Here is a 13,411-nt window from a genome sequence, read left to right on the forward strand (position 1 = left end):
CGACGCTGCCCATGGGAAGATGCTGCCCAAATTTCTACCACTGGTCCAGGGCTGAGACCAAGTGTGACCTGGTGTGGGTTCATCACAGGGAAGGGGTTTTCCACTTTTCTCCTCCATTTGCTCAGGGCGTCATGGGGAGGAAAAGGAAGGAGAGAGCTGAGGGGAGGAAAAGCCCCAGCCGGAGGCAGCGCTCGGCTCTTTTGGCAGCGGCCGTCCCCTCCTTCCCCCTTCCTCCCCACTGATTTCATTTACCTCACTTAATTAGCCCCCCTTCGGAGTTAAAAAGATAATTTGATAATGAGGATGTGAAAAAGCAGGAGAGGCAGGACTGTGCTCCTGCTTGCAGCCAAGAGCCCCCCGGCCAAGCCATGGCCCCCCCTGGCCGGCTGCAGTGCTGCTCCCCGACACCCCATAATTAGCCACCCTCCTTCCACTAAAACAAATACAGCAAAATCGAGTTAATAGGGCTTAAAAGGCTGGCACGGGCATGCTCAGCTCACCCCTCGCCCATTAGGCCTTAACGAAGTTCAATTAGGAGCTTAGTAAAAATCAATGCAAATGAATTTTTTCTCATCTCCGACTCCCCGGGTCTGGGAGGTGAGGGAGAGGAGGCACCTGGCTGGAGCCTTCGCTGCCACCTCTGTGGCTGTGGAGGGCTCTTGCTGCGCTGCTGACTGCCCGTGCCTCAGTTTCCCCTGACGAGCGGGGGTCCCTGTGCAGCCCCAAGGACCTGCAGAGCCCCGAGCCACCCGGGCCACCACACACCCCCGGGGTTTAAGGCATCATCTCCTTCTGCCAACGAGCCTGGGTCCTGCCTCCTGCCCTGGTGACCCTATCCCCATTTGGGGTCCAAAATACACCTGGCAGCACAGTAGTGGGGTCACCCCAAGCGGCCCTGCACCCCAAAACCCCCGAGGGGAGGCAGGTACCGGCAGCACCCTCCTGTCCCAGCTCTCCATCTCTCCTACAGAGCATCTCTTGAAGCAGATTTCTGGGAGATTTCTGCTAATCCCAGGGAGCAAAACCGGGGACGGGATCCTGCTCAAAGCAATGGGGAAAACCTGCCACCAAGGTCTTGTCCCCGAGGCGTGTGCACCCCCGCTGTCCCCAGAAAGCCCGGTCCTCCCGCGTCTGCTGGCACACAAACACGGCAGCGATCACTTGGCGATGTCAGGCAGGAGACAGACATGACAGTTAAATGGGGTTTAGAGAAATTATTAAATGCTGGAAGGGTCACTAGAGCGTGTCAGTGGCTCTTAAAAAAATAAAGTAGATTTTGACAAATTACTCAGCATCCTGCATGCAAATGGGCAGGCTGGTGTATGTGGTTTGGGGTTTTTTTTCTTCCTTCTTTCAGTTTTAATTTGATTGTTCGAACTGGGATCAAATGATTTGGGGGTTTTGTTTCTCGCCTTTCATGGTTGATGCTTTTGCAAAGGGGCTGGTGCCCTGCGCTGGGGAAGGAGACTGCGGACTGAGTCTTATCAAAATATTTGCTGAAGTCCTGCGCAGAGGGCAAGTTTAAAGAAAGGGAGCATCTAATTAGGTATTAATGAGATTTAAAACAAGAGAGCAGGGGCAAGGAGATGAGGAATGATGATGAGCCATCTTGTTACTTAGTTCTGCACGGGGCAGCTCACTGCCTCCAGAGATTTCCAATGAAGCTGATCCTAATGGATAATCAATATTAAGAGTCACAGCCTCAAAAACACACAGATAAATCAAAGAATTGGCTTTAAAAAAAAACCCTCAGTGACTTGCATTGGCCTCCTGTGCTTTGTACTTGTGTTATAGGACCTTGCACCCCCCAGGACTCTCCCATGAGCATCCTCTCACGCGAGCCCACAGCTTGGTGTTTTTCCCACTGGAGACAGGTCTCACCCGAGATCTGGGGGTCTCTGGTGGCACTGGGACCCCAGGGCTGGTGCAAACGGTGGCACTGGCAGCAAGCGGGCAGCTGCCTTCGTTAGACAGCAATGAGAAGTCCCTGTCACAGGGAAATCTCGGTCAAAAGCTGATGGGGAGGGAGCATTTGAGGGCTGCTGGGGTGACCCGAGCCCGAGCACCCCAACCACATCCCACCAGGGGTTTCCCCCTTTTTGCTGTTTTTTGGGCAGGGACAGCACCGCCGGCGGGTAACTGCTCACCTCTGGACTTCATCCCGACGAAGCGGTTCTCCACGATGTCGATGCGCCCGACGCCGTGCTTGCCCCTGCCGAGGAGAAGGGATGCGGGCGGCCGTGAGAAGTGGGGGCACAACGGGGGACAAACCCCAAATGACAGCGTGGCCAGCCCCTGGGCAGCGCTGGTGACCATCAGCCGTCACCCCCAGACAGGATGAGTGGCAAGGAGATGGATTTTTCTCTCCTTTTCCCCTCCTCTTCGCTGCGCCACTAGCCTCTCCATCCTCACTTCAGGCAGCCATCCCATTTGGGCCACTGGAAAATAAATTGAGCAAGGGGACAGGCCACGCCGCGGCTGTATTCCCAATGGCTGAAGGCATTTTAAAACCACTTAATTAACATTTAAAAAGTGAACTACATGGAAAAGTTCATTCCCATTCAGCGCCAGGGGGATAAAGGCAGAGGCACAAAGGAGGATGGCGGGGGACCAGGTGGCACTTGGCACGGGGCGGGAGGAGCGGGTGCCCTCATGGGTGCTGCTGTATTTTTGGGCAAGCCCCCGGGGTTGGCTCTGCTCTGGTGGCAGCAGAATCCGGGCACAGGGTGGCACAGGGCAGAAAACCCCGAAGGAGCTGCTGCTGCAGAGGCAGGGGAAAAGGACAGGGCGATGGAGCTGGCCAGCACATCTCCATGCACCAAAAAAGTTGACTCTTCACCCAAAAGGGACACTGAGGCCTCTCAGGCAGGTAGGGCAAGGCAATGCCCCCGGGGGGGGGGCAACACAGCCATGAGGCTGGGGCACACAGTAAATACGGAGGGTGTTAATAAGATTTCTTAGACCTCCTCATGCACAGGGAGCAAACCCCTAAATACTCCTGTGCTCCTGGTCTGGGTGCCCAGCTCTGCTTGTTGACATGAATGGCACAACTGGGACCCAGCTGGGACCATCCCAGCCTCACGCTGCTGTCCACCATCCTTGGGCTCATCGGGACATGCCTTCTGCAAGCAACCTGCTTCCACCCCACGCTGGGGACCCCGGGGACCTCGTCCCCGCTGCCAGCCGTCGGGGAGGTGGCAGGGGACAGCGTGGCACTCACGCGATGTCATTCAGGTACACAAAGAGCTCCAGGGCCGAGCAACGAGTGGCTCCATCCCCGACGTTGGTGACCTTCACGGGGACACCTGCGGAGGCGAGGAGGGAGGATGGGCAGGATCAGCCGGTGTCAGGATCCCCCCGGAACATCACCCCGCGGGCGTTAAATAGATGTGACAGATATGAACTCTAAATAACTTCTTAAAAAGGCATATCCAAGCTGGTGCCGGGGGGGAGGAGAGGGGAGGGGGACCCACCTCGGGAGAGAAGTGAAATAAATAAATAAAAAAGGCCATAAAACGTCCCCCCCCACCCTTTTCCCCTCTCCTCTCCCTCTCTCTTTTTTAGGGCCTGTGAAATTGCAACCAGGCCCTTAACTAATTGAATTTCACGCTCGGCAATTGTCTTACGGCACAGCACCTTCTGTCCCACCAGTCCCTGCCGGCGAGGGGAGGGGGGGGCACTGACAAATGTGTGTGTCCCCCCCCCCCCTCGCCAGCATGGGGGGCGTCTGGGGGGGACCCCCACACCAGGACACGGCTGCTCGCACACGCACGCACACGCACCCCGCGGCGGGGTGCTCCCCGCCATGAATTAATTATTGCACCCTTTTTTTTTTTTCCCCTCTTTTTCCCTTAATTTTTTTTTTTTTAAGGGCGCTGGGCAGGAGCAAGGAGGGGGGGATGCTGAATAGAAAGAGGCATTTTTCTTTAGCGGTGTGAAATGAGCAATAAATGTATTAGGAAGCTGACAAGGGGGCTGCGGGGCCCACAAAGAAAAGCGGTGCGGAGTTGGAGGCTAATCCCCCCTCCATCTGCCCTCCTCATTACCATTTAACGCACTATCAGTTGCCAATCAGCCTCAATGCCTCCCTTTCTAGTCTTTATTATTGAGGCGCCTGCGAGAGCCCTGTCTAGTGATGGGGGCTGTCAGCTCCCCCCCCCCCCCCGCCCCTCCTAAACCCCCTATTTTCCAGGGGTTTATAAACTCAGTTGTAAATTGCTATTAAATGTAACTCGCGGCAATAATGAACCTTAAGCTGCTTCTCGGCGCGGTTTCCCCCCCCCTCCACGCCCTCCCCTGGCCCCGGGTCTTTCTATTCGCATCCTCCGCCGGGGTATTGGCCGGGGTCCGCTCGGCGGAGAGCCGACGTTGTCGGGGCCGTTGTTGGTGAAAGCTGCTTAGCCTTTAAAATAGTTAATAATTAGATTAAAACTTCAAATAAATTAACTAGGGGCTGAATGGGCTGCTGGGAGGGGGGGGCTGCTCCTGGCAGGGGGATTGTTATAATGGAGCGGGGATGCTGGCAGCAGGGAGGGGGGTCCCCCCCTCCAAGCGGGGTGTCCCCAGCCTGGGTTGGGCTCGCTGCTGCTGCCAGGCTGGATGGTGGCTCGGGGATGGTGGAGGTGGGAGACGCTGCCCCGTGTCCCCCCTCCGGGTGACAGCTCCAGGGCTGGGCCCCGCCGTGCGTCCCCGGGGGGGGGTGGAACGGGGTGTCCCCGTCTCCTTCGTGAAATACTGACAGCGCCGCCGGCCAAATCCTGCTGCAGCACCTCCACAGCTGTGACACTGGCCCACCTACACGTCCCCAGGGCCACCTCTGTGCCACCCTGCAGAGGCGGGACCCCTTGCCCACTGCACCTCAATGGCTGGGGCAGGGGCTCGGACCCCTCTCTGCTCTCAGGGGGGTCCCAACAAGCTCCCCGAGACGTACCCAGACCCTCCCCACACCTCCAAGAGCCCCAGTGTGCTGCAGGCACCGTCCCAAGCCCTGCCGCCCTGAGTCGGGGTTCACCCCGCCAGCCCCTGCCCCAGGGATGCTCCAGGCTGCCTGCGGCCCCTGGTCCTGGCCGGGAAGCGGGGCTCGGCTTCGAGGGGCAGAGGCACGAGGGTTCGGCTGCGAGGGGACTCTTACCCCGCTCAAACTCGATCTCCAGCACGTCCGGGGTGTCGGGAGAGGTGGCCGGATCGCGGGTCTTCGTGTAGAGCCCTGGGGGGGCCTGATTCTGCCAGGGAGGGTGCAGGGGAGAGAAGAGGGACAGTCAGTGGCATTGGCATGGCCCAACACTGCCGGCAGCCCCCACCCTGGCGCGCAGCCCCCCGTCCCAAAAGCGCGGGGCCGGCACGGCACATCGCCGGCGCTTACCGGGGAACAAAGGGGTTGGAGGAATCAGCCAATTTTTCCCCTCAACTTGATCTCATCTTTTTCTCCGACGCCCCCACAGCTGGAGGCGGGATGGCTGCGGAGAAGCAAGTCAGGCAGGGAAAAGCGGGACGATGGCAGCGAGCGGCAGGGCGGGCGCCCGCACGTCCCCGCGCCGCGGCCGGGCTTATTCGGCACTGACCGAAAAAACTAATGAGGACGCCTGACCCCAGCAGGTGCTCCAGGCGCACCGGCTCTTTCATGGTGTCCCCGGGGTTAATACACACGGGGGAAAATAGAGGAACAAAGCAAAAACCCATTTCAGAGCACATCAACCTTTATGTATATTTTTTTTTTTTTTTTTGATAGATTTATAGGAAAGTGGCATCTTATCTCCATCAGAGCCGGGCCAGCAGAGGCCTGGGCGCTGACGATGAATTGCTGCAATTGAAGCGCGTGCCAGAAGATGGGGAGAAAAAAATATAATAGAAAAAAAAAAAAAGCTTTCTGTCCCGGAGTGCAAATGCTTTGCAATTTTGTGTGCCCCCTCGGCACTCATGCACGACGCAACTGCCCACGCTGGCCCCCAAAACATTTTCGGATCGGTGCTCGCATATTCCTGTCTCTGACAGGACTACTCCGCTCAGCCGCAGCTCCGAGCGGTGGAGGGGAGGGAAACTGAGGCACGCAGCACCCAGGGCCCATGCCACGCTGTGGAAGGGCAGGCAGTGCCGAGCGAGAGAACCGCAGAGCCGGGCTGGGCTTTGCCTGCCATCAAGGGAGGGAACGCTGCCAAGGGGCCTCCAGCTGAGGGGTCCCAGAGACCTAAACCCCCGCCCCGTGCAAGCAGCCCAGGTGGAGTTTCTCCAAACTGAGCTGCTCCTGAAAATGGTTTGGGTGGTGGTAAACTGGTATTTCCCCATGAAACCCAGAGCTGGAGCTCTGGGCATCCCTGGGCAGCAGTGCCCTGCCTGCACCCACCCAGCCCTTGTTTCACAACTCTTCTCCTGCTCACTTGCCCTCCCTTCTCCGCCTTTCCAGTGAGGAAATAAAGGACAAGGTAGAAAGCAAGTTAGGGAAAAAAAAAAAAAAAAACAACAAAGAGAGAAGCAAAAGTGATTTAAAAAAATCTTAAGCTTTTTTAAGGGAAAATTAATTTCTCTGCAGAAGAAGTTTTCATCTAAAATTTTTAAAGATGGGCAATAAGCCTTTCAGTGAAAACTTCATTTTTTCTTTTTTTTGGTCCAACAAATAGCAAAGCCCAATCACTGCCAACACCCGAGGGCAGCCCGCCTGGCTGCCAGCACCCCTGCCACCCCCTCTGCACGGTGGGACCCCCTCACCTCACCCCAAACCCTGCAGCACACGTCCCGGCAGCAACTGCAGCTGAATCCCAGGAATACAGACATAACTACCCCAGTACATGCTCCAGCAAAACCACCCTCAAGTTCCCATTTTATCTCATTTTTGCCCCTTTCCCTTGTTTTAAACAAGAAGCGCTTGCAGGCGCGCCTCCCCCAAGCCCCCCGTGCGCGCACACGCACAAATTACACGGGCTGCAGATTTCAATTTTACATCGTCTGGCCTTTCCTAGCCCTGATCACACTTATTAACTAGATGAACCCGTGAGAGATGATGAAAAACTTTGAGTTCAAAAGGAAAGATTGGGGGGGCGGGAGGGGAAAAAATACCGGAAAGTATTAAAAACTCTTTACTAAACATTGGAAGTCAAAGTCAGGTAGTTTCCAATTTTCCGAGCCAACTATGAAAACCCCCATTAAATAAAATAACTAAATAGAAATAAAAGTGACATTTGGCTTGCATTCCATCATTATGGTGCGAGTCTGTCCTCTTTTTATTCTCTCTCCTAAAAGCACAGTTCAAATGACAAATAGTTTGTTGCAGTGTATCAATGCCTTCTATTTATCCCTCCCCGCAGGGGGGCTAGTCCTGCAATGTCATCTTTAAAGGGGAGAGAGGAAAAAAAAAAAAAAGGAGAGAAAAAAAAAAAAAAGGGGAAAAAAAAAAAAAAAAAGGAAGAGTGTGTGGAAAGGGAGAGAGGGAGGGGGGAAGAAAGAAGCAAGAAAAACGGGGCAAGAAGAGAAGAAATTGGAAGCAAATGGTCCATGAAGTAAACCATGATGCAGAGCTATCGATGCCGCAAATGGTTTATTCATCCGGCTGATATTGTTGTGCCCAGGACTGAATGAACTCTTTCAGAGTGCCATATGAAGTTAAAGCAAGTAAATTTCTATCTTTCTCCGCATTAGCTGCCTCATTGCCCTTCAATCGGGCCTCACAGAGGCAGAAAATAGCTCAACCATCTGCTTTCAAATCCCTGCATTTGGCAGGTCCCGGGGGTTTGGGGAGGGGAGCCCGCCGTGCCTGGCACCCCGGATCCTGCCGCGGCTGCCCCGGTGCCCGGCACCGCTTCCCGGGATGGGGAAGGGGACGGTGGTGACACCACGCTCCGGGAAGCCACCTCCCTCCCGGCGCTGGCAGAGGGAGGGGTGCCCAAGCAGAGGATGCTCAGAGACGTGGGGTCAGGGCACCGGTCAGCCCCATTTTCCAAGCTGGATTTCGGAAGGAAAGGGGCTTGGCGGAGTCTCAGGACTGGGGGATCTTCCTCAAGAGTACTGGGTGTGGAGGGGTGGGTCAGGATGCGTGCGGGTCAGACCCTTGCTGGCTCCAGCTAGAAGGCATGGAAACCCATCCAAGTGGCAACGGCTCTCCTGGAGGAGGAGAACACCACCCCCCCAAGGGCCCAGTTTTGCAAAGCCCAACCTACAGACACCCCTCCAGAGGGCACGGAAGCGGGAGCGGGACCCCCTCTCCACCTTCCTCTTCCTCACACCCCCGCCGGAGGCACGCGCCGGCCCGGCTGCGGTGAGCCGGCTGCGGGCGCTGAGCTCCAGCCAGCTCCTCTCCCTCTCCTCCTGCCTCCCCCCCCCCCCCTCCTCTCCCCGGATTGTCTAATTAGCTCTGATGGATCGTTTAAGTAGCCGCCGAGCATGGTGACCCGCTGGAGCATGAACAGAGCGGGCAGAGGCCAGCAGGCAGCCGGACCACGAGCCCTGTTCGGGGGCAGCCGGGGCTGGACCCACGCATCCTGGAGAGCTGTGCCCACGGGGATCTCGGTCCCATCAGCAGCCAGAGCTGCCCGGGAGCCGGAGGTCCCATGGGTGCCCTCAGGGTCTCCAAGCTTTCCGCACCAGGGGGAGGTTTTTACTTCGTTTCCCCCTGGATAGTGGGGATGGGAAAGCAAGGAGGGCTGGGCGAGCTGCAGGCATGGGCAGGGGACCCAAGCTCCGTCACCCGCCACCAGCCCCCACTCTCCCACCAGCGCCTCATCTGTCTAATTGCTCCTTTATCGCTGCCCCGTGACACTGTCCCCTCTGGTGTCACCCTGAAACGGTCCCTTCCCCTATTCACACCAGCGGCAATTAACGTGCTGGGAGAGGCAGAGGGGCTGGGACGGGCGGCAGGGCCGCCCCACCGCCCACGGCCCGCCGTGAAATTTCCAATTAGGCTGCAAATACACGAGCCGCCCTTGGCTCTGCGGCTGCCATGCTGGCCGGGTGGCCGTGATCGATTACCTTGGGGTTCTCCAGGATCCCGGCTTCATAGCTGCAGCGGGCAGGGAAGGAGAGAGACATCACTGCAGCACCTGCAACCCGTAACCCCAAAACCCACCGGGATGACCCCCCTCACTCCCACCACCCCATGAGGGTGGGTGTAAGTACCTGATATGGATCTCCACAGGTTTTTAGCAGCAACTCTGCAAGGAGCACCCTGCCTGGGAGAGCCCAGGGGATGGATGCTGCCATGTGGGACGTGGACAACTGGGCAGAAAGGGAGGCTGGAGGTTTTGGGGGTCACCCTTGGCCAGCATGTGGTAGGGCAACCTGGGACTCGGGAGGTGCAAAGGGCTGTCCTGGCCAGGCAGGATGGGGGGGGGATCGGGGCCCCAGGGTCTGGATCCTCACCCCCCAGGAGCTCCCACCCACTCAGTCTCTCACCTGATGTGCATGAGGTTTTCATCCATGCTCCAGGGCGTCTGTGGTGTCACGGGCACCGGGATCCCATGTTTCTGCCAAGAGAAGGGGAGGGGGGCTGAGCCAGCCCGTGCAGAGAGCCAGCCCCTGCCAGCACCGGCTCCTGCCGGGATCAGCCCCAAAAGTGCAAAGGCACAACCCATGGTCACCAGCAAGGTGGACATCAGTGTCCCTGACCCTGGGCAACATCAGCTGCCACCATGAGGGCCAACTCGATGGGGACACCAGGGACAGAGTGCAGCTGGGGGAGAACAGCCACGCCAGCCCTGTCACAAGCTGAGAAGGGGCCCCAAAGCACGCCATGAACCCAAGAGATGGAGATGTTAGAACGGACACTGTGTGCTTTTTCCAGGTCCAGGTCCAGGATGTTGCATTCATCAAGGGGAGGTGACGCAGGGACAGATGTCCCCAAAACCACACGATGCTCTCCAGCCTAAAGAGGACTGGTGTTCTGCTGGGAGGGGACAACACACCCTTCCCCACGGCCTTGGGCAAACTCGTGGCAATGCAGACGCGCAGCGCACGGGCTCCAGGCATTCCCCCCAGCCCAGGCACCCTGAGCACGCCGTGCCCGGGGATGCACGGCCCCGCGCCGGCTGCCTCCCCAGCGCAGCGCACAGAGCCGAGCCCGGCTCCCTAACAAGGTCACCGGCGCGCTCAATTATCTGCTGACATTTCAATGGGGGAAATTGCCTGTGAAGACGAGGTGAATACGCGGGGGAATTAGCGGGAGAGGTGACAGCGGCGAGCTAACAACCGGAGCCAGCAGGGATGTCACCCACCCAGCCACGATGTCCCAGCTGTGGGATGGCCACAGCGAGCCAGGGCTGGAGACAGCAGTGGCTGTGGGTTCCTGCCGTGCCTCGGCGTGTCCGGGCAGCCTGTACATCATCAGGTGGCTCTGCCATTTCAGTGTCACCACAGCAGGGACATGAGCCAAAGGCTCAGCCAGGAACAGAGGAGCAGGGGCTGAGCAGGAAGAGGGAAAGGAAATGCCTGTGGTTGTTAAATCACGTTCCTTAACCCACCACCCGAGGTGGAAGCAAGGTTCTGAGATACCTCTTAAGGCTGCAGAGGGACTAACTCAGCCCTGCTCCCCGGGCGATTTTGCCCCAGCCTCATGGGTCCTGGCTTGCTGGTCCCACACCATATTCCCAGTGTGGGACCCCCTGGGATCCCCAACCCAGGCTTTGGAGTTGGGTGTTGGGCAGCCTTTGCCTCCTCGACCCAGGCCCCACTGCAGAGCTGCTCGCTTGCCCGCAGACCTTGCCCATGGGGGAGAGCAGGCAGGGCACGTCAAGGCTTCACACGGGCTTCAAAACACAAGCTGGGGCTTGCTGGGAGGGCAAAACGCTGCCTGCTGGGTGCAAGTGCTGGGGATCGCCCAGCTTCTCCAGGAAAGAGCGATAAGATGTTTCTCCCTATCCCATCCCTTGAACGGATGGAGCTACAGATGCCTCCCATCCCCCCAAAGTCCCCCAAATAACGACAGGGGAGGCTGAGGGCTGGGGGAGAGACCTCAACCCCTCCTGGGGTCAGACCATGCTCCCATCGGCACCTGCCCCCTCATCCTCATCTCATCACCCTCATGGATGTTGGTAGAGGACATTTCATCTTAGTTAATTAAAGCCAAGCAATTAATGCGAAGGGCTGTTTACCCTGAGGGGCCACACTCAGCCGCGGGGGGCTGGGGGAGGCCGTGCCCTCTGATGGGCTCTCCCCATGCCATCAGTCACATCCATCTCACCCGGGATGTCTAAATGCATCTTTCAGGCCCAAATACCCACCGATCGCAAGCCATGAGCCCCAGCTGATTAATTTTCTCAGTCAGCCCTCTCCGCCCTCTGTCTCCTCTGTTAGACGGGGAAGCTCATGCTCCCTACCCCATCCTCACCCCACGTTATCGCTTCAAAGGGGGTCCTTAAAGTCTGGACCCACATATTGATGTCTGCTCAGCCCAGCCAGCCTTGGTTGGGGCGGAACATGCCGTGATTGAGGAGAAATCTCGTTTTCAGGGCACAGCCCCCACGAGCTCCATTCCACCCAGCTCTGCCTGCGGCAACGGCTCATCCTGGAGCAGCATCCAGGAGAGCTTCACCTTTCTCATCGAGGTGATTCAGCCTCAGCTGGCTGCGGGGATGAAGCGGGCGCCACAGCGGCTTGCTGCCAGAGCAAGGTTGGCTCCAGCTCCCAGGCAGCAAATCTATGGCAAAAGCTGTGCCGCGGTGGCACGGACCCGAGCTCTCCCTGGCACCAACAGAGCCCCAAATGTCAGCGCATTATAACTCCCCAAGCACTGAGGTAAGCGTATCCAGGTGCTGAAAGAACCTGGCCGCACATCTCCCCCTCCTGAGCGTGAAAAGGAAGGGAACCCTCCCTTTTTTTTAAACGCTGAACGTAACGAGAGACTGAGAGGTACTACAAACCCTCAGTCCCAACCTTTTCTCTTTGAACGGGGCCCCAGCCCATTTAATTTCCCTTTTTCCCCCTCTTCCAAACAAAAAAACCCAACCCCAAACAAAAACTCCAAACCCAAAACACATGTTCCATTTTCCATATAATAAAACCGTGGCACTCTTAATAACTCCCCTATTTGACAATTTGTTTGGCAACATATGGAAAGCTCTCGTAAACTCGCCCCTTCATAATACAACAGCAGATGGCAAACACAATCCTCAACACGCTGCTCTCGGCGGCCCTAATGGGCTCGGAGGGCTCCTCACCCCACGCCACATCCCTCCAGCTCCGCGCCTCGCCTTCCCAGAGATTACCCAGGCAGCCTCGACGGCAGCTATTTAAAAACTGAAGCAATTTTCTGGTTTATGCACAGAGCTGCCTTTTCCCTTTTGATTGATTGAGCCGAGTTGTCAAGCATTTCCATGAAGTTGCTAAAAAAGAAAGGTACCCTGGTGGGCATGTAAAAACCTGATGCAAAACTTCTAATATGTTTTATTGCAACTTGTACTTCAAAAAGGAAGGGACAACAAAGGCAAACGTATTTGCTTTGTCTGTTACGCAAGTCAGGGAGCTGGGACCCGTTTCCTTGGAAAGCAGGTTACCATTAATAGCCAGGTAATTATGGGGCTTTTAGAAAGGAAGGCGAGGGAAAAAAAAAAAAAAAAAACCAAACCAAAAACGAGGCGGGGGGGTGAAAAAAAACACAAGAAGGCTCTAGCATGGTACTGCAGGGATGTTGTGCAGGGCTTGCTGCTGTCACCTGCCAAGCCATGGTGAGCACCCCACGGCCACCCCACACCAGCTCCTACCTTGGCGTAGTCCATCAGCTCGCGGCGCCCGGGGAAGCGCTGGTAAAACTCGGGCAGCCTCCACGGTGCGACGACCTGGAGCGGGAGACGAGAGGCCCCCAGCTCCCTTGCAGCTCCTCAGCACCCCCCCTTTACCCCTCAGCACCCCCCAGGCTCCCTGCAGGAGGAGGCTCCTGGCAGCCTCGGGGAGCCAGAACCCATGGGGTAGCCGAAATTTAATCTCCCTGTGCAAGGGTGGAGTAACCCAAACCCCTGACCCTAACAAGGCGCTGGATGCAAAGGGGAAACAGGCAGCATCGATTACCCAGCAGCTGCCTTGGTACTGTTTCCTCGGTGGCCTCGTGGTGTTTGGGGTAAAAATAGGTCAATTAAGGATCATTACAGCCCCCTCAAATGCCAAAACGTCACTTTGTGCAGCTGGCAGCTTGTTAAAGCAAGGCATGGCCACTTGCATCGGTGTTAAAACAAAATTCCCCACCAGCTGGGGAGGGGACCAGGACCCCGGCGTTGAGGCCCTGGGGGACAATTTTGGGTGCCTTACCTTGATCTTAGGACACAGGGCGTAACAGGTGAGCTCAAACCGAACCTGGTCATTGCCCTGAAACACAAATGGGAGATGCTGAGGGGTCACCCCACACCGGGGCAGCCTGGGAGGTGGGTGCCCCCCACCCCAGTCCCACTGATGGGGGGTCGGGGCCTCATCCTTGCACCAGCTCACCCACCCAGAGCCA

The 13,411-nt window shown here is 57.1% G+C and overlaps 1 protein-coding gene across 2 annotated transcripts in view; it reads right to left on the bottom strand.

Annotated features, from left to right (window-relative positions):
* Positions 1-13,411, bottom strand: part of ASS1 (argininosuccinate synthase 1) — a 28,691-nt gene that overhangs the window by 8,505 nt on the left and 6,775 nt on the right. For both annotated transcript variants that reach the window (XM_033012023.2, XM_033012024.2), the window contains 7 exons: positions 13,222-13,278; positions 12,681-12,755; positions 9,379-9,449; positions 8,956-8,986; positions 5,132-5,222; positions 3,221-3,305; positions 2,148-2,212 (listed from right to left, as the gene is read on the bottom strand). In XM_033012023.2, coding sequence (XP_032867914.1) covers positions 2,148-2,212; positions 3,221-3,305; positions 5,132-5,222; positions 8,956-8,986; positions 9,379-9,449; positions 12,681-12,755; positions 13,222-13,278 — 475 coding nt within the window. The remainder of the gene's footprint in view (positions 1-2,147; positions 2,213-3,220; positions 3,306-5,131; positions 5,223-8,955; positions 8,987-9,378; positions 9,450-12,680; positions 12,756-13,221; positions 13,279-13,411) is intronic.

Source organism: Tyto alba, unplaced genomic scaffold (genome assembly GCF_018691265.1).
Source record: "Tyto alba isolate M040663 unplaced genomic scaffold, T.alba_DEE_v4.0 Super-Scaffold_11, whole genome shotgun sequence".
In the NCBI taxonomy this organism is placed as follows: Eukaryota; Metazoa; Chordata; class Aves; order Strigiformes; family Tytonidae; genus Tyto; species Tyto alba.